At 45.6% G+C, this 20,469-nt stretch overlaps 1 protein-coding gene across 2 annotated transcripts in view; it reads left to right on the plus strand.

Annotated features, from left to right (window-relative positions):
• Positions 1-20,469, plus strand: part of OTC (ornithine transcarbamylase) — a 96,383-nt gene that overhangs the window by 27,141 nt on the left and 48,773 nt on the right. For both annotated transcript variants that reach the window (XM_089673914.1, XM_089673915.1), the window contains exon 4: positions 16,243-16,330. In XM_089673914.1, coding sequence (XP_089530040.1) covers positions 16,243-16,330 — 88 coding nt within the window. The remainder of the gene's footprint in view (positions 1-16,242; positions 16,331-20,469) is intronic.

Genomic DNA, 20,469 nt, shown 5'->3' on the forward strand with positions numbered 1-20,469 from the left:
AATGACCTAATCAAATCTGACTAAATCTGCATCTTCCACCTATAATTCCCTGTCACTCAGGCACCCAAAAGATTAGAAATGACAAGTGGTTCAATCAAGTAATTAAAAAAAGGCCTCTCCATCTGGTCTTTTTTACTTCCCTGTCCTGTAGACACCCAGAGTGGCAGACAAAACCAAAATACCCTAAAAAAAGTTAATGAATCTACCCTCTAACTCTAAGCTTTGTACACACTATGAGAAAGTCCGATTCTGACTGTCCGGGTGAAAAAAACCCAAAGGTGCAATTTTTATTGTAGTGTTCATTCAATGTGTACAGTATTCGTATGGAAATAATCAAACAGAAAAAATGTGCATCATCAGAAACAAAAGAACAACCTGGAAGAAAGTGGCAACAAACATAGAAATCGAACAAAAGAAAGAATGTTTGCCATTCGAGAAGTTAATACCATTGTCAGTTACATCATGATACACACTTTTGTGAAAAATTGGACAATCGTTCGTCTGATTTTCTCATCATAGTGTGTACCCCACTTTAAAGACACAAGGGGGCATTCCTCTGGTAATAGGTTTAGAAAATGCCTAGCTGGGACCTAGGAAAATTAGACTTTGAACAACACCTGTATACAGCCACATCTGCTGTGATAAATGGTAAATTTCCAATAAAGCTACAGTCTTGCTTGAAACCTTGCCTGATTGTCTCTCTGCTGGCCAAGATCTGTCTACACCTCTCTTTTCACTTCAGCTAGATATTCAGTGCAGAACCCCAGCCTGCCTGATTCTCTGGTATCTCATATAGTCATTGCTTGCTGGACTTGGATTGTGTAAGCAACTAACTACAAGAGAGAGTTGTTATACTTTTCTTGTACAGTTACACCTGCAAGTTGTGGATATTGACTATTCACCACTCATTTTCTTTGCATGAAGTTGTACAGTTTAAATGATTTCTATGGAACCTCTTGTGTTAGCTGTGCTATTTTTCCCTATTACTTGTCAGACTAACCCTAGGCTTTTTGTTTATGACAGCAATGTCATGAAAATCACATGAAATTGTTTTTAAATAAAAGGTTAGGGTTAGCTGTAGTGTTAGCAACAGGATTTAAAATGGTAGAAATGGCTGCATTAGTTTTTCTTTCCTTTATTTTCATCTGGTGATCTAGCCAGTAGGTCTGTTGTTTTTCAACAGAACAGGCTCTTCTGCAAATGTAGCAGTTAGCGTTAAGACAAACCATTTACTACCAACAGGGGTGCATGCAATGGTCAGTATTTATTTTATTTAAGAACTTTTTCCCAAAAGGAAGGAAAAACTGTTGCTGCAACTGCTTATAAAGTGTTAGCTGGAGTTCAGCTTTAATTTGTTGATGTATTTAAAGCTGCTAGTACATCTAACACTCCCCTCCCCCAACACCCAATACTGCTGTTAACACAGTAAGGACCTCCTGCGCTACTAAATAACACAAATGATAATTCAGAGGAGGAGGCTGCTAACACCCAACCATATACCAAATGGATAAATGCAGATTATAAAAAATATGGTGCAACGCTACCCTAAATATTGCCGTAACTTATAGCAGAAAACCAAATATAATAATTCAACACAGTATTATAACCCAATATAACTCATACCAAATATATCTTAATTGGGCCTAATCATTATCTTCAGTGCACTCAGTGGATAAATATGCCACTTACTCACCAATCATGAAGTGAACTGATCCACTAATTCTCACTCTGACAATAATGGTGACCACATAGGGGGCAATTCAGCCATTTATGGATTATGTCCTATTGGTTGTCATGCATATTCACTTTATCACCTGCACTTTCTGGAGGCGTTGGAATATTTGGTGTTTGTGTACCTTTGAACTTTTTTCTTTAGACTTATTTCATGCGACAATTTAAAAAAATTTTTTTTTTGGTTAATCATTTCCGGTGATATAATTTTTATTATGTATATTTATTTTTTATCATATTTTTGTCTTTTAATCACTGCACTTGTCACTACTGTGTGATAATTAATCCCATTATTAGGGATTCAAAACGTTTTTCACCTATTTTTCACTTTTATTTGGCAAATTTATAGCCTATGTGGTCACCATTATTGCCAGAGTAAGAATTGATCCCACATTTAGGGATTCACCATTTTTTATTTACATTATATTTACCAATATTTTTCACTTTATTGTAGTCCCATTAGGACTTTCTTATCTCTTTCACTGGCGTTTCTTTATTTTCAACATTTATTCACTTTTCCGTCTCACTATGGATCCCTTAGTGGATCAGTTCAGTTCATGATTGGTGAGTAAGTGGCATATTTATCCACCGAGTGCACCGGGGATAATGATTAGTCACAACTAAAATATATTTGGTATGAGTTATATTGGGTTATAATACTGTTTTGAATTATTATATTTGGTTTTCTGCTATAAGTTACGGCAATAATTAGGGTAGCGCTGCACCATATTTTTTATAATACTGCTGTTCAGTGGTGCCCCTTTGTTTCATCATCCTGAGTGAGGGCACGCTAATACAGGACATGTGTTACTGTCCAGATCATCAGATGAAAACTATGGGAAAAAAGGCTGAAAAAAAGGTAATTAATTCAGCCACCACATCTAATGACTGGTAAGCTACACTATATTACATTTTTGGTTTTGGATTTAATACTGCTATAACTATAGTTACCTTTAGGCTTGGGATTACTGTTTTTTTGCAAAAGAACAGGCCCCATATAGTTGAAAGGAGCTTCTCCGTCCCCAAGGTCCATTCAAAGCAAAATGCACCCATATTAACTGAAACAAAAATAAACTTTGCCTTACCTATTTTTAGACAGGTTGCCTACTATAAGTCAGTTAGCATGGCTGCCCTAGCCAGTGGGGGAGGGGTTAATGTATTTGCTGCCCTCCCCGGGATAGTTTGTGGGCTTTTCTGGGTCTGATCCACTGGTCCTGTATTGTTATAAAAGGGACAGAGGACCATATATCGAAGTCTTGAGTCTTGTAGTCAAGCCGAACACCGTGTAGAGGGATTGCTGGGACTCAACTCCAAAGACATTGACTCATCAGGACACCATCAACATTGGCTACTACCATAGTGGACTTGCCAATAATGGCCCTGTGCAGGTATGCTGGGGCAGCCACATCCTGAGTTAGGTTTAGTTAGGGGAAATACTTGTTACTTTATTGGAATTGTTAATGCTCAGTTTTATCAGCAAATCTTCCAACCTGGTCTCACGTTATTCAAAGGGGTATATGAAAGTAATCAACAGATACACATACTTTTCTGCAGCTTGGGTCAGTTAAAGCACTTTGAGGCATAAAGACAGCTCTGTAAGAGTTAACATGGTACAGAGGATTAAAGCAAGTAGTTGGCAAGGGTAACATAGGTCTAGTAACCAGCACAAGCAGCCTGCCATGAAGCGTGGTACCTGTGCCAAACAGGGTATATTCCGGTAGGAAGGGGGGTTGCCTCTGAGACTCCTTTCCTCAGCGGTCTTTCTTCCATAGCAATGGGAGCAGATCAGCATCACGGAGACCTACAACAGCCTAGCAACCAGGTACGTTGGAGTAAGAAGACAGAGTGCACACATGAGGTCTTTACTAGGTGCATGGTGGAACACCATTCTGTCACTGGGACTGAGGTGACAGAGGTACGCTGGATGGATGGAATGGTCATAGGCTCAGCATGTCCCTACTAAATGCAAACAGTTACATTCAAGGTGTGCATGTACACGGGATCAGAGAGTTTAACTGGAGTCCAGTTTATTCACTTAGTGTACACAGTGTATGGCCATTTCTAAGTTGGAGGACGGCCTTAAGGTCAATTTTTCATGAAAGCGGTCCCACCTTGTCCCGGGGCATTGATGAGCATGACACAGCAAAGGTACCCCATGTGTAGGGAAAGTGATCCCATCTATGGTGCCTAGCGTAGTCCAGAAGAGCCCCCATGGGGTTAGTCCTCTTATGTCACCCTACACTTGGCGCTCAATGAGGGAATATGGAGGAAGGCCATGCTCTACCAATTAGCTCCACTGCATTAAGCTGAAATGTCCAGATTTTCTATAAAATATTAGAGAAGTAAAAATTGACAGTAGAGAAGGGTAAGTAAAGTTAATGACTTCTCAATAGGTTGTGGCGAAAGCTGGCCATACACTGACCTCATACACTGGATCTGCAGAGACTGTCCAAATTGTGATTGGTGTGTGGCAGACCCCCTTGCCAGAAGTTGATCGTTTGACTTCTATTGGAGGGACATGATGAAAAATGTTTCATGATCAGTGGCTGTTCGGTGAGGATGGGGGGGAATTCTCTATCTACCATGTTTGTGTGGATGGAGGCATCTGAAAAAACTAACAGTGTATGCCCAGCTTTAGTCATAGTCCAAACAGCCAGCTGCAGGTGGAGAGGCTATAAAACCATACAAGGTGTGTCCAGAAAATAATGAGAATGATATTTAAAAAATTATTTTATTGAAAGATTTTACAATTGAACATTGTCTCCTTCAAAGTATGCACCTTTTGAGAGTACACAACACTCCCAGCAATTTTTCCACTCTCTAGAGCATCCCTGGACGTCTTCATGTGGGATGGTTGTCAGCTCCTGTGTATTGGCTCTTTGGATGTTATTCACACTACCAAAATGGTGTCCTTTCAAACCCTTCTTCATCTTTGGGAATATGAAAAAGTCGCAAGGAGCCAAATCGGGGTTGTAGGGTGGATGGGAAAGCAGCGTGATGTTCTTCAGCCAAAAATGCTCTGACAGCCAAAGTGATGTGCGTTGTCATAATTAGAGATGAGCGAATCGAACATGACGAAGTGGAATTCGTTCCGAAGATTTGGAAAAATTCTATTCACGACGAATCCGAAGATTAGCAAACTTCGGATGCACGAATCGAATTTTCCCAAAAATGGCGGCGACATGTGTGGCCACGGAGAAAATGGACAGAGAAGATGGGGCGGGGATCTCTGGGAAGGCGCGCAGACAAGGCGCGCTGACCCATAATGCATTCATGACATGTGATCGCATTAGCCAATCAGCAGCCAGCCAGTACTGTGTAATGGTGGAGCTATAAATCGCGGCCATCTTAGAATTCTCCATTAGCCTCCGGTCATTCAAGAGAGACAGACCTGTGTGTATTAAGGGACAGAGTTAGGGCCACAGAGACTTTAGGGCCACAGAATCGTTACTCAGGGCCACAGAATCGTTACTCAGGGACACAGAATCGTTACTCAGGGACACAGAATCGTTACTTAGGGCCACAGCTATCAAAGAATCAAAAATTTAAAGTGACATACACCCTTTTTTTTTTTGGTGGCTGTCGTGCACAGTTGGTGCTGCAGTTTGCCGATTGTGCAAAATAAACTGACTTTCTGCTTCACAACCACTATTGTACGTTCAAAGAGTTAAATCCATTTACACGCCGGCTGGCGGTAATATTTTTTGGGTGATTAGTGCATTCCAGTGACACAAACGTACAGTTTCCAGCCAACGGCAAGCTGCAATTGACCGATTGTGTACAATAAACTGACTTTCTGCTTCACAACCACTATTGTACGTTCAAAGAGTTAGATCCATTTACACGCCGGGTGGCGGTAATATTTTTTGGGTGATTAGTGCATTCCAGTGACATAAACGTACAGTTTCCAGCCAACGGCAAGCTGCAATTGACCGATTGTGCTAAATAAACTGACTTTCTGCTTCACAACCACTATTGTACGTTCAAAGAGTTAGATCCATTTACACGCCGGGTGGCGGTAATATTTTTTGGGTGATTAGTGCATTCCAGTGACATAAACGTACAGTTTCCAGCCAACGGCAAGCTGCAATTGACCGATTGTGCTAAATAAACTGACTTTCTGCTTCACAACCACTATTGTACGTTCAAAGAGTTAAATCCATTTACACGCCGGGTGGCGGTAATATTTTTTGGGTGATTAGTGCATTCCAGTGACATAAACGTACAGTTTCCAGCCAACGGCAAGCTGCAATTGACCGATTGTGCTAAATAAACTGACTTTCTGCTTCACAACCACTATTGTACGTTCAAAGAGTTAAATCCATATACACGCCGGGTGGCGGTAATATTTTTTGGGTGATTAGTGCATTCCAGTGACATAAACGTACAGTTTCCAGCCAACGGCAAGCTGCAATTGACCGATTGTGCTAAATAAACTGACTTTCTGCTTCACAACCACTATTGTACGTTCAAAGAGTTAGATCCATTTACACGCCGGCTGGCGGTAATATTTTTTGGGTGATTAGTGCATTCCGGTGACATAAACGTACAGTTTCCAGCCAACGGCAAGCTGCAATTGACCGATTGTGCTAAATAAACTGACTTTCTGCTTCACAACCACTATTGTACGTTCAAAGAGTTAAATCCATTCACACGCCGGCTGGCGGTAATATTTTTTGGGTGATTAGTGCATTCCAGTGACAGAAACGTACAGTTTCCAGCCAACGGCAAGCTGCAATTGACCGATTGTGTACAATAAACTGACTTTCTGCTTCACAACCACTATTGTACGTTCAAAGAGTTAATCCATTTACACGCCGGCTGGCGGTAATATTTTTTGGGTGATTAGTGCATTCCAGTGACATAAACGTACAGTTTCCAGCCAACGGCAAGCTGCAATTGACCGATTGTGTACAATAAACTGACTTTCTGCTTCACAACCACTATTGTACGTTCAAATAGTTAAATCCATGTACACGCCGGGTGGCGGTAATATTTTTTGGGTGATTAGTGCATTCCAGTGACATAAACGTACAGTTTACAGCCAACGGCAAGCTGCAATTGACCAATTGTGCTAAATAAACTGACTTTCTGCTTCACAACCACTATTGTACGTTCAAAGAGTTAAATCCGGTTTTATTTTTGGGGTGCTTATTGAATTAAAGAGTATGTCAGACAACACGCAGAGGAGTGGCAGAGGAGGCAATGTTTCAGGAGCGAGCAGACGTGGCAGCAGAGGAAGGGGTCGAGGCAGCACTAGTCGCAGCCAGAGGCCAGTGCTCCCGGTGTCATCCAGCGGTCGTGTCTCCACCGACAACCCTGCCGTCATCGATTGGTTGACTCGGTCGTCTTCCTCTTCCCAGGTCACCTCTGACACCTACAGCCAACGGTCGGTGGGTACGTCAGACACAACCGTTAGTTGGCATGGCCCGGGAGCAAGCCCACTGAAATCACGTGTCCTCGACCTGCCCCTGTCCTTTGGTGTTCCCTCACCAAGCGAAGTATCGCATGCTGTGGGCTCAGCCCCACTGTACAGTGAGGAAGAGCTAACAGAGGGCGGTCAGGAACGGGGGGAGACATCCGCCTCTTCAGCAGCCAGGCGAAGAAGTACTGGCGAGGAGAGTGGCTCGGTAGCCGGTCTAGAGACAGGTCTGTCTCCTGACCCACACGCAGCCGAGGGGGCTAGTAGTGACGCGGAGACCCTAATTGATGATGATGAGGCTGATCGCACTTGGCAGCCTCGTCGTCATCAGGCTATTGCTTCCGCATCATCAGGAGAAGAGGGTGCCAGCTTGCCAGCGAGCAAAACAGTCGGTGGGTTGCCCAGGAGGCAGCAGGGTCGCAGCAGTGTCAGTGGAGCCAAACGGCCACGGAGTAGAGCACCAGCTCCACTGCAGCCTACCACCACGGCCAGTAGTGGTGCCGGTGTGCACGGAGGAAGTAGCAGTCAGCCAGTGAGGAGTAGCGGGGGCAAAGTTTGCTACTCGGCGGTGTGGCAATTTTTCGTCAAGTCGCCCGAGGAAGTAAACGTAGCCGTATGTCGACTATGTGGCCAGAAAGTCAAGCGTGGCCAGGGGGCCAATGTTGGGACTACAGCGTTGCGTCAGCATATGCAGTGTCGCCATTCGGTGGCCTGGGAAAACCGTGATAAAGATACGGCGGTTCTGCCTGCCCCAGCCCTCGTTCCATCACCCGCTCCGTTACTTGCTCCGTCACCCGACGTCAATCGCCCTCTATCAGCCAGTCAAGGCTCCAACACCTCTGCTGAGGGGAGTTGTCGCTCGTTGGCATCTTCCGCTCGTTCAGATGCTCCTTCTCCTGCTACTCCTCTTCACGGATTCCGTCAGCAGTCTTTCTTGGAATCCGTTTCCAAGAGACAACAGTTTGCGAGCACGCACCCGACGGTGCAGAAGCTGAACGTCCTCCTGTCCAAGTTGCTGGTGCTGCAGTCCCTCCCTTTCCAAATGGTGGACTCAGCACCTTTCCGAGAAATGATGGCTTGTGCCGAGCCGCGGTGGAGAGTGCCAAGCCGGCATTTCTTCGCCAAAAAGGCAGTGCCAGCCCTGCATTCACATGTAGAAGAGATGGTGGGCCAGTCTTTGAGCATGTCGGTCTCTGCCAAAGTGCACGGCAGCGCCGACGTGTGGAGCTGTAACTACGGTCAGGGACAGTACATGTCATTTACGGCCCACTGGGTGAACGTGGTGCCGGCACAGCCGCACCAGGAACTTGGACAGGTCACGCCGTTTTTGCCTCCACGTTTGCACGTCCTTGGTCCAGCAAAGATGTCCGCCTCTACCACCTCTTCTTCCGCCGTGTCCTCAGCCGCCACCCCGGTGCCAAGTCCCATTACCCGACCAGCATATCACATGTGCAGGGCGCAACGGTGTCACGCTGTGCTGCACCTGGTATGCCTTGGCGAACGTAGTCACACAGGGGAGGAACTTCTGAGTGTAATGAACAGAGAAATCGACAGATGGCTGTCTCCGCGCAAACTGAAAATCGGAACCATGTTGACCGACAACGGAAAGAACATGGTGTCTGCTCTGCGTCAAGGAAGGTTGTGCCATGCGCCATGCATGGCTCACGTGTTCAATCTGGTTGTCAAGCGGTTCCTAAAATCCACCATCCCACTGCAAGACATCCTTAAAATGTCACGTAAACTTTGCATGCATTTCAGCCATTCCTACACCGCAAAGCACACCCTCCTTGAGCTGCAGCGGCAGAACGGAATTCCACAGCATCGCCTGATCTGCGACGTTGCAACAAGGTGGAATTCAACCTTACATATGTTAGACCGCCTTTACGAACAGCGAAAGGCCATCACCGATTTCCTGATGTTACAAGCGGATAAAGGTACTCCCCTGTGTAACTTAGATGTCAGCCATTGGCAGCTCATGCGTGACACCTGCCGCTTGCTCAGGCCCTTTGAGGAGGCCACGCTATTCGTGAGTCGGCAGGACTATGGGATGAACGACGTCATTCCTCTGTTGCACGTCCTGGAACAAATGCTGTTAACAATGGCTGGTCAGGGTGCGGTAGACGTGGCGCACAGATCTCAATGCCACATGACCCCTGTGGGGGCAGGACAGGAAGAAGAGGAGGAGGTAGAGGAGGACATTGGTGCTCAGGAATTATTGAGTGAAATGGGTGGTTTTTCCACTCAGCGGACAGGAGTGGAGGAGCAGGAGCATCTGGTAGAGGAGGAGGAGGAGACAGAGGACCCAGACGCACCGTGGCAGTATGCTGTGGAGATGGAGGCAGGGAGTCCCTCGCATTCCTTGGCACAAATGGCCCATAGCATGCTCGGTTGCTTGCGTAGCGACAGCCGAATAATAACCATCAGACAGAGGGATGACTTTTGGCTGTCCACCTTGTTGGACCCTCGCTACCGTTCAAAAATGGTGGCCTTTTTCACACCTGCTGAGAGGGAGGCCAAAATAAAGTACTATAAAAACCACCTATGTAGTCAGTTGGTCTCTGCCTTTCTGCGCCAACGTCCATCCTCAGACACTGTGGGCCCTGTGCGCTCGCGTTCCGCTGCCATGGCAGCAGGGGAGGGGTGGGGTGGTAGGAGCAGTGGCAGCTCCACCAGCAGCGGCTGCCTCAGTCTGCAGTCGATGATGAGTAGCTTTCTTCACCAGTGCAGTGAGGAAACTACTAACCAGCCGCAGCAGCAGCAGCATCAGGTGGACCTGGAGCAGGACCTCAAACAACAGGCTTGGGCCTACTTGGACAGCACCCTGCCAACCGAGGTAGACAATCCCCTTGACTACTGGGCAACGAAACTTGACCTTTGGCCCCAACTAGCTGAATTTGCCCTTGAAAGGCTGTCATGCCCGACCAGTAGCGTGGCATCGGAGCGCGTGTTTAGTGCGGCAGGAGGTATTGTAATTCCGCAGAGGACACGACTGTCCACCCAAAGTGTGGAGAGACTCACGTTTGTGAAAATGAATCAGGCGTGGATTAGTCTGGATTTCAAACCACCAGTTCCTGACACAACTGACTAAATCCGCCATGAATCATGCCCCAAACATGTTATTAGGGACAAATGGAAGACCTCCACCTGATCCGTACATTTGTATATATATTTTATTGAGAGGCTGCTGGTCGGCCGACTCATGTTTTGCACATTTTTAATGACTTATACTCTGCAGGTCGGGCCCCTCATGAATTGGGGTTTTTCAATTATTTATACTTCGCTGGACGACCGTCACATGAATTGAACCTTTTTAATGACTTTTACTCTGGTGGTCGGGCCCCTCATGAACTGGTGTTTTTAAATTATTTATACGTCGCTGGACGACTGTCACATGAATTTAAACTTTTTAATTATTTATAGTCGACCAGTTCCAGACCGATGGAATAGCAATTTTTTTAAATATTTATTTGACACGTGTTGTCCATCTCATCAATGAGGTGGACTGTTTATTTATTGGCCACGGTTTTGCCCCCTCCTGTTTCTTACATTGTTAACTTGTTGTATCGGTCACGGTTTGGCCACATGTTTGGTTGTCTTGTTAAGATTTTCTGTAATGTACACAGTTACGCTTGACTTGTCGACTTTCCACAATCTACTAAGGTATAGCATCGCATCAAAGTTTTTTTTTTTTTTTTTTGGTCTAAACCATTTCTTATAATGTCAATTTGTAGGATACGCCGCTGTAAGGCGACCTACTTTTTTGTCACTGTGTAGACATCTATTTATAGGCCGATGTTTGGCCAGAAAGATATATTTAGTAATAACCTAGCCGTTCAAGCCGCTCACTGAACACCTCGGGAATTGCTTTGTATATCTGTCGCCTTAGGGGCCGCTGTCTGGCGACATAATTTTTTGTCACTGTGTAGACATCTATTTATAGGCCGATGTTTGGCCACAAAAATATATTTAGTAATAACCTAGCCGTTCAGGCCGCTCCCTGAACACCTCGGGAATTGCTTTGTATATCTGTCGCCTTAGAGGCCGCTGTCTGAACAGCTCATGAATTGCTTTCTATATGTGTCGCCTTTGAGGCCGCTGGCTGGACAGCTGATGAATTGATTTGTATATATGTACTTATTGTCCGCTGTCCGGACAGCTCATGAATTACTTTTTGTATATAGCCTTCCAAACCACTCTCAGAATAAGTCATGATATTCATGCTGTGTATAGCCTTATAGGCCAATGGTCAATCAAGTCATGATTGTTATAGTGTGTATAGCCTTATAGGCCGCTGTCTTTACAACTTTATAATTCCATGCAGTATATAGCCCTATCGGCCACTTTCTGGCATCCAGTTGCTGTAGCCCCCATCACCACACTGTGCCACGGGCCCCTGTACCGCCTTCTCATACTGCTGCCAGATCCATCCTCTGCCATGTGCGTCTTTGTCGTCTGCTCACGCTGCTGGGTTCCAGTTTTAAACCTAGGCCTGTGTATGGCTTCCGAATACTGCTGCCTCCACCGCCACCCTGCGCCATGTGCCTCTGTCATCTGCTCACGCTGCTGACGGCTTCCGCTTTTTAACCTAGGCCTGTGTATGGCTTCCGAATACTGCTGCCTCCACCGCCACCCTGCGCCATGTGCCACTTTCAGGTCTCCTCACACTGCTGCCAAGTCCATACTGATTCATGGCCCCCTGTACCGGCTCCTCATGAACGTGGTTCAGCGGGTTTGCATCACTTAACGGCAAATCGTTGACAAATGCTGGGACGTTCAGTGTTGTGCGCATTAAGCCAGACACCAAAGGGCAGCACAGACCTGTTATTACTCGCTCAAGCATGGCTGAACAAAACCAGTCTCTACCACAAATTGGACCCAGACCTGCCCAGGGTCTCGTAACTAGATTGCACGGAGGAGTAGAGTCCGTTATCGGAATTAAATAGACAAAACGCCACACCAAAAAGAGTGGCCATTTCCAACACTTTTTCCAGAAAGAGGAACAACCCGTTTCATATACGGCCCGTAGACGTTTCACGTCTGCCACATTCAGTCGATTTAAGACGCAAGCTCCACTTCCTGTGGTCTCTGACCGTCGATATACCTTTAAGTGTCAGCTTTGAAGCTATATTCCCTCCGGAGCACTGACACTGGTGCCCTTCCGTCAACATGCCTTTAAGTTTCAGTTTTCAACCATATTCCCCACAGAAGCCAAACTCTTGGGTATCCCAGAAGCTGCTCAGCGGGTCAGGGCAATAAAGCTCCCGGTTCGCAGGTTGTTCCGTCTTATGGATGGAAGTACGACGGTATATGATCTTCTTCGCACCCACGGCATTACCTCATAAAATTTCTGCATTGCATCTGCAATCACAACGCTGACTTCCCGGATCGCCACTCAGCCATTGGACTCTTGATAGTCGTCTCCCCACACTGCTGCTGGGGGGACTTTTTAACCTAGGCCTGTGTATGGCCTTCAATTGAAGCTGCTTCCGCTCCGCCACTCTGCCATTGGACTCTTGATAGTCGTCTCCCCACGCTGCTGCTGGGGGGACTTTTTAACATAGGCCTCTGTATGGCCTTTAATTGAAGCTGCTTACGCTCCGCCACTCTGCCATGGGCCTCTTGGGTATCCCAGAAGCTGCTCAGCGGGTCAGGGCAATAAAGCTCCTGGTTCGCAGGTTGTTCCGTCTTATGGATGGAAGTACGACGGTATATGATCTTCTTCGCACCCACGGCATCACCTCATAGAATCTCTGCATTGCATCTGCAATCACAACGCTGACTTCCCGGATCGCCACTCAGCCATTGGACTCTTGATAGTCGTCTCCCCACACTGCTGCTGGGGGGACTTTTTAACCTAGGCCTGTGTATGGCCTTCAATTGAAGCTGCTTCCGCTCCGCCACTCTGCCATTGGACTCTTGATAGTCGTCTCCCCACGCTGCTGCTGGGGGGACTTTTTAACATAGGCCTCTGTATGGTCTTTAATTGAAGCTGCTTACGCTCCGCCACTCTGCCATGGGCCTCTTGGGTATCCCAGAAGCTGCTCAGCGGGTCAGGGCAATAAAGCTCCCGGTTCGCAGGTTGTTCCGTCTTATGGATGGAAGTACGACGGTATATGATCTTCTTCGCACCCACGGCATTACTTCGTAGAATTTCTGCATTGCATCTGCAATCACAACGCTGACTTCCCGGATCGCCACTCAACCATTGGACTCTTGATAGTCGTCTCCCCACACTGCTGCTGGGGGGACTTTTTAACCTAGGCCTGTGTATGGCCTTCAATTGAAGCTGCTTCCGCTCCGCCACTCTGCCATTGGACTCTTGATAGTCGTCTCCCCACGCTGCTGCTGGGGGGACTTTTTAACCTAGGCCTGTGTATGGCCTTCAATTGAAGCTGCTTCTGCTCCGCCACTCTGCCATTGGACTCTTGATAGTCGTCTCCCCACACTGCTGCTGGGGGGACTTTTTAACATAGGCCTCTGTATGGCCTTCAATTTAAGCTGCTTACGCTTCGCCACTCTGCCATGGGCCCCTGTACCGCCTCCTCTTGCTGCTGCCAGGTCCAGAGTGTGTCATGGGTCCCTGTACGGCCTCCCATTGCTGCTGACTTCATCGCCAGACTCTGCCATGTGCCACTTTCAGGTCTCCTTACACTGTTGGTGGGTTCCATTTTGTGATAGGGTGCTGTATGGCCTTCCATTGCTGCTGCCTCCACCGCCACCCTGCGCCATGTGCCTCTGTCGTCTGCTCATGCTGCTGACAGCTTCCGCTTTTTAACCGAGGCCTGTGTTTGGCTTCCGAATACTGCTGCATCCACCGCCACCCTGCGCCATGTGTCTCTGTCGTCTGCTCACGCTGCTGACGGCTTCCGCTTTTTAACCTAGGCCTGTGTATGGCTTCAGAATAATGCTGCCTACACCGCCACCCTGCGCCATGTGCCTCTGTCGTCTGCTCACGCTGCTGCCAGGTCCATACTGATTCATGGCCCCCTGTACCGGCTCCTCATGAACGTGGTTCAGCGGGTTTGCATCACTTAACGGCAAATCGTTGACAAACGCTGGGACGTTCAGTGTTGTGCGCATTAAGCCAGACACCAAAGGGCAGCACAGACCTGTTATTACTCGCTCAAGCATGGCTGAACAAAACCAGTCTCTACCACAAATTGGACCCAGACCTGCCCAGGGTCTCGTAAGTAGATTGCACGGAGGAGTAGAGTTCGTTATTGGAATTAACTGTGAGGGACTTTTAAACCTAGGCCTGTGTATGGCCTTCAATTGAAGCTGCTTCTGCTCCGCCACTCTGCCATTGGACTCTTGATAGTCGTCTCCCCACGCTGCTGCTGGGGGGACTTTTTAACATAGGCCTCTGTATGGCCTTCAATTTTAGCTGCTTACGCTCCGCCACTCTGCCATGGGCCCCTGTACCGCCTCCTCATGCTGCTGCCAGGCCCGTAATCTGCCATGGGCCCCCGTACCGACTCCTCATGCTGCTGCCAGGCCCGTAATCTGTCATGGGCCCCTGTACCGCCTCCTCATGCTGCTGCCAGAACCAGAGTGTGTCATGGGTCCCTGTACGGCCTCCCATTGCTGCTGTCTCCATCGCCACACTCTGCCATGTGCCACTTTCAGGTCTCCTCACACTGCTGGTGGGTTCCATTTTGTCATAGGGTGCTGTATGGCCTCCCATTGCTGCTGCCTCCACCGCCACACTGTGGCTCCACACTCTGGTTTTGGCCCCGTGACTGCCCAAATGAGTGAAGTGTGCGGTGATTCTAAGATCGACGGCACTCATCTGCATGTCATACTGACTGACAGTATTATTTCTCTTCCCCAGCAGACTCCAAGGGCATTTAAATTAAAGGTACAGTGTTCTGCACTAATATAAAGGCTCTCTGAAGCCTAGAAACACCCTTTTTATAAGTTAAATTCGCAGCGAATATATTCGGCTCGAAGCGAATTTATTCGGCAAATTCGGCGAATCAGCCGAACCGAATTTTTGAATAATTCGCTCATCTCTAGTCATAATGAAGGATCCAAGCTGAGCTGATCTCAGGATGCACATGAAAAACTCTGACCAAAAACAATAACCATTGATTTGACTTTTGATTTGCTCATTCAAGTTTTCTTGGGGTGAGATGATGTGGGTGTGTGTCATTCTGAGCTTTGTTTCTTCATCTCAGGATCATACTCAAACACCCAGGATTCATCTCCTGTGATCACTTGGCTCAAAAAATCAGGCTCTGTTTCCAAGTTCTTTGGAACAAGTTTTGCACACACTTTTCTCATGTTCAAATCCTGAGTCACGATTTCATGAACAATTAACTTGGTAATTCCCATTTCCTCTGCAATCATACTAAGTAAGCTCAGTCATAGTTGAGGACAGACCTCACTGCATCCACATTCTGTTCCGTTTTTGAAGAAGAGGGGCGTCCTGATCGTTTTTCATCTTCAATACCTTCTCGTCCTTTCTTGAAGGCCTTGTGCCATTGGTACACTTTTGCAGATGATAGTGCAACTTCTTCATAAGCTTTCCTCACCATTTCCAAAGTTCCTGATGCTCTTTTACCCAGTTTCACACAAACAGTTATCGTGTATCGCTTTTGCAAACTTGCTTTCATTTTTCTTAATACAAGGCATATGAAGAGGGTGTCACAAAAAGAATGTCTTGATTCTGACAGGGCTGGAATGCAACTGATCAGAGTTCTAATGTATATCTGGCACCCCAACCCCAACTGACCTTAGCAGCTTCTCCCTTCACAGAATCCTTCTCTAGTGCAGGAACGTCTGGACACACCTCGTATTTTTAAGCTCTAACAAAGTTGTGTCACCCTCCTGATTGTGCTGTTTAGCTTGGATTTATTAATAAAATAACAACTGGACAGAATTACAATTGCTTTGACACTTCACAAATATATATTTCAGCTTTAACTAGATTATTTGTGTTATTTCTGAAGGTTCAGCTTCATAGACACATGACTCTTCTAACTTAAACAATTACCTTGATGAAATTACATCTGTGTATCAAAAGTCTTTAGCAATGTGAATTTTTGTCTTTGTTTTGTTGCCTCTTATATATTATTTTGTACTTACAGGATTTGCTTTATTGGGAGGACATCCTTCTTTTCTCACCACGCAGGATATTCATTTGGGAGTCAATGAAAGCCTGAAGGACACAGCAAGGTCTCTTTCATGTTTTATGTTCCCTGTAGATACTTCTGTTTGTGTGAAAGAAAAGCATTTTTCTATTAACCCAATCTACATTGCCAGAGTTGTATACACTGTTTGCTTCTTGTAATTAAAATAATGTCAGAATAATAAAATACGCAAAGCAGCTATAGTAACTACCTACCATACATGATTTAATGTTTAATTAATTTACCAGCTGTAGCAGTGAAAATGTATTCATTTTAGGTCTCATGATATTCAGAATAAAACTACTGGGGCAAATTTTCAACTGTGTACAACCTGCCTGCCCATACATGGATCAAAATGTGTCCGGTCCATGCTGAACCAGCTGAATTTCAATCTATGTATGGCAGTCTTAAAGGGGAAATAGGGCCAAAGCTATTCTGGTCCTACTTCCCTTTGGGATCACAGGAGTGCAAAATGAACCTGTTTTCAGCCGAAAGTATGCTAAAGCCCACTGATGAGAGCCTGAGCTGGCCGCTCCTACCCTTTTCACAGCCCAGCTCTCCTCTCCAGTTCTGGAGGGGCTGAGCAAAGAGCGGTGAACCAGCTGAATTTCAATCCATGTATGGCAGGCCTAAAGGGGAAATAGGGCCAAAGCTCTTCTGGTCCTACTTCCCTTTGGGATCACACGAGTGCAGAATGAACCCGGTTTCAGCCGAAAGTAGGCTAAAGACCACAGCTGAGAGCCTGAGCTGGCCGTTCCCACCCCCTTCACAGCCCAGCTCTCCTCTCCAGTTCTGGAGGGGCTGAGCAAAGAGTGGTGACTGACAGTCACCGGCTCTCTCCTCAGTGGAGAAATGTGCGATCAGCAGTCTCTGACAGATCAGTTCTTGGTCTTGGAAGCTGCAGCATTGTTCCAATAGATGAGTATAGATGTTTGTTTTTTTGATTCTTGAACTTCTCTTTTAAGTATCAGTGAAGTGAATGGTTACTCAAGCATAGGAATTATCAGGTAAAAATAAAAGAAAGAAGAGCTGAGCAAAAAGAAAAAAGAAAAAATGAATGCAGCCACCACAAGTAAGGGAATGACAATCTTTCATATACAAAATTTTTGTTCATGGGTTAAGATACAGTTTAAGAAACTGGAGAGTGGCAGTGTTATTGGCTCTCACAAAAAGCTTTCACAGTATCTTAACTGGCTTTAGAAATTAAAAGACTTACCCTCAACTGAATACACATACATAGGAAGAGTCTCAAAAATGCCTTTTGGGCCCTACATTTCTACTATGCAAATTGTATATAAATAAATAGATGGCCTGCCCATTCCAATTCCCACACCATTCTACTGGCCTATCACTTTGTTGAGTAGCCATTTGGTCAAAAGGTGGGGTGGGTGATCCAACTGTCAACACTGCTACAAAGTGCCATAGTTTATATATTAGCACTCTCTGGGATCCAGGGTATTTTGAGTAATTATCAAGCTCTGCAAATGTGTGAGTGTATGCTTTTGATTTCTGGAGTGATCCAAAAAGACCCTGAAGCACATGGGTAAATAAACAAAACAGTAAAACAAGTACATTTGTATCCTGAAATGGTGAAATGGTGAAGTCTGAGTCCTGACTACCTAAATGAGATGCTGTGGCATGATCTGAAGTTAATACAGGGGATCCCCAAAATGTAAAGGGGTAAGGTTACAATGTTTCTCCTTCAGTGGAGGCTATAGCTGATTAAAAAAAGATTTTAATTTTAAAAATATACAGTACTCACATACTTTTTCCAATCAGCACTGTTGATGATAATAAATGTCTTCAAAATGTTCAAGATATGAAAATTTATTATGTTTGTGTGTTGTTAATGTAAGCAACTCTGGGATAGTAACTTGGTTAAAGATCACAGCACATTTTAAAGTAGAACTAAAGGCATTTTTAAAAAATTTTGGATAGATGAAGGGAGGGTCACCTGTCAGTTTTTTTTTCATTATCTTTTTCCCTGTGTGGAGATTACCTTTCACTTCCTGTCCCATAGCCAAAACAAGAAGTGAGAGGAAATCCCATAAAGGTGAGGGAATCTTTTTTTTTTTTTTGGCAATAGGGTCACCAGAACTGGGTCAAATTGGGACTTTTGAATTTATATAATAAAAGAACAAATTTCAAGAAGTGGAAGCTGCATTTATTTTTTTACATACTCCCATGTTACATTCATACACCTATCCCAGCATTTAACTAATGCCTGGAAAGCTTTGGCATAGAAAGATTTGTCAGTACACCTGAACCATCCTAGGACAGCCTGCTTCACTTCATCATGATTGTGTTCACTGTTCCCATAGAACAATTTGTTTCTTGTGCAATTTCATGACAGTTTATGCGGTGTATACAATTTTTGGGAAACGTTTAGGCATTTTGCCAAGGCACCCCTGAAAAAACTTTATAAAAGATAGTCTAACTATCCAAAACTGACAAATGTTTTGCCTTTAGTTATACTTTAAGAACCACTCATTAAGAAATCCTGATAATTCCACAGAAGTCACAAAATGTTTCTGTCAGCAGCATTTTTATTTCTATGTTCCTAAATTTACAATGATATAAAGTTGTAATTATCCAGGCATAAATTAGGATCCATGGGTATTAATGATCGGATAAACAGCTCAGTTTTAAGCACACAGCATTGTTCACTGTGTTCCTGTGAACTTTTGCATTGGCACAGGAAAGATATTTTAAAATACAACATATTCCCTATTGACGGTGACTGGCTAAATTTAATTTGGGAGTTTACAGCTTTTATTTATCATACAAAGCATGTGCATAGACAATTTTACATCACAATTCAATTTTGTAGCCATAAATTGGAACTCCAGGCAAGCAGTTAAATACACATATGTGAATTGCCTTATGCGCCAAAAGATTTGTAATTTTGTCCAGCCAGTTTGTGATTGATACACTATATTGCCAAAAGTATTGGGACGCCTGCCTTTACAAGCACGTGAACTTTAATGACATACCAGACTTTGTTCGTAGGGTTCAATATTGAGTTGGCCCATCCTTTGCTGCTATAACAGCTTAAACTCTTCTGGGAAGGCTATCCACAAGGTTTAGGAGGATGTCTATGGGAACGTTTGACCATTCTTCCAGCAGCGCATTTGTGAGGTCAGGCACTGATGTCAGACAAGAAGGCCTGGCTTGCAATCTCCGCTCTAATTCATCCCAAAGATGTTCTATCGAGTGCAGGCCAGTCCTCCACCCCAAGCTCACTCATCCATGTCTTTATGGACCTTGCTGTGTGCACTGGTGTGCAGTCATGAAGGTACAGGAAGGGGCCATCCCAAACTGTTCCCACAAAGTTGGGAGCATGAAATTGTCCAAAATGTCTTGGTATGCTGACGCCTTAAGAGTTCCCTTCACTGGAACTAAGGGGCCAAGCCCAACCCCTGAAAAACAACCCCACATCATAACCCCCCCTCTATCAAACTTTACACTTGGCACAATGCAGTTAGGCAAGCCCCATTCTCCTGGCAACTGCCAAACCCAGACACGTCCATTGTATTGCCAGACAGAGAAGCATATCTCCACTGCTCTAGAGTCCAGTGGCTACATGCTGTACACCATTGCATCTGACGCATTGCATTGTACTTGGTGAGAGAGGTGTCCCTAGGGTAGGTGTCACCTGGTGCGGTAACACTTGGTAACACCCCCTCCGACGATCCCTGCAGAATGTATCAGATCTGCTGATTGAGCATAATGGATCGGACTCCGATCCATTATGCTCAATCCGCAGATCCGATGCATCCTGCGGGGATCGACAGCTTTCTTTACAACTTACCTTTTCTTGGAGCAGGTCCGGTGTCACCCCAAAGATCGTCGGCATGCAACCTATACGGGGTGACACCAGACCCGCTCCAAGAAAAGGTAAGTTGTAAAGAAAGCCAACGATCCCCGCAGGATGGATCGGATCCATCCTGCGGGGATCGACGGCTTGCTTTACAACTTACCTTTTTGTGGAGTGGGTCCGGTGTCACCTGGTGCGGACCGCACCCCCCACACCTGCCTCGGGACGCCACTGCTTGGTGATGTAAGGCTTGGATGCAGCTGCTTGGCCATGGAAACCTGTTCCATGAAGCTCTCTAGGCACCATCGTTCTGCTAATCTGCCAGCCACATGAAGTTTGGAGGTCTTTAGCTATTGACTCTGCAGACA

Source organism: Staurois parvus, unplaced genomic scaffold, assembly GCF_062004578.1.
Source record: "Staurois parvus isolate SC_StPar_1 unplaced genomic scaffold, SC_StPar_1.0 ptg000145l, whole genome shotgun sequence".
Classification (NCBI taxonomy): Eukaryota; Metazoa; Chordata; class Amphibia; order Anura; family Ranidae; genus Staurois; species Staurois parvus.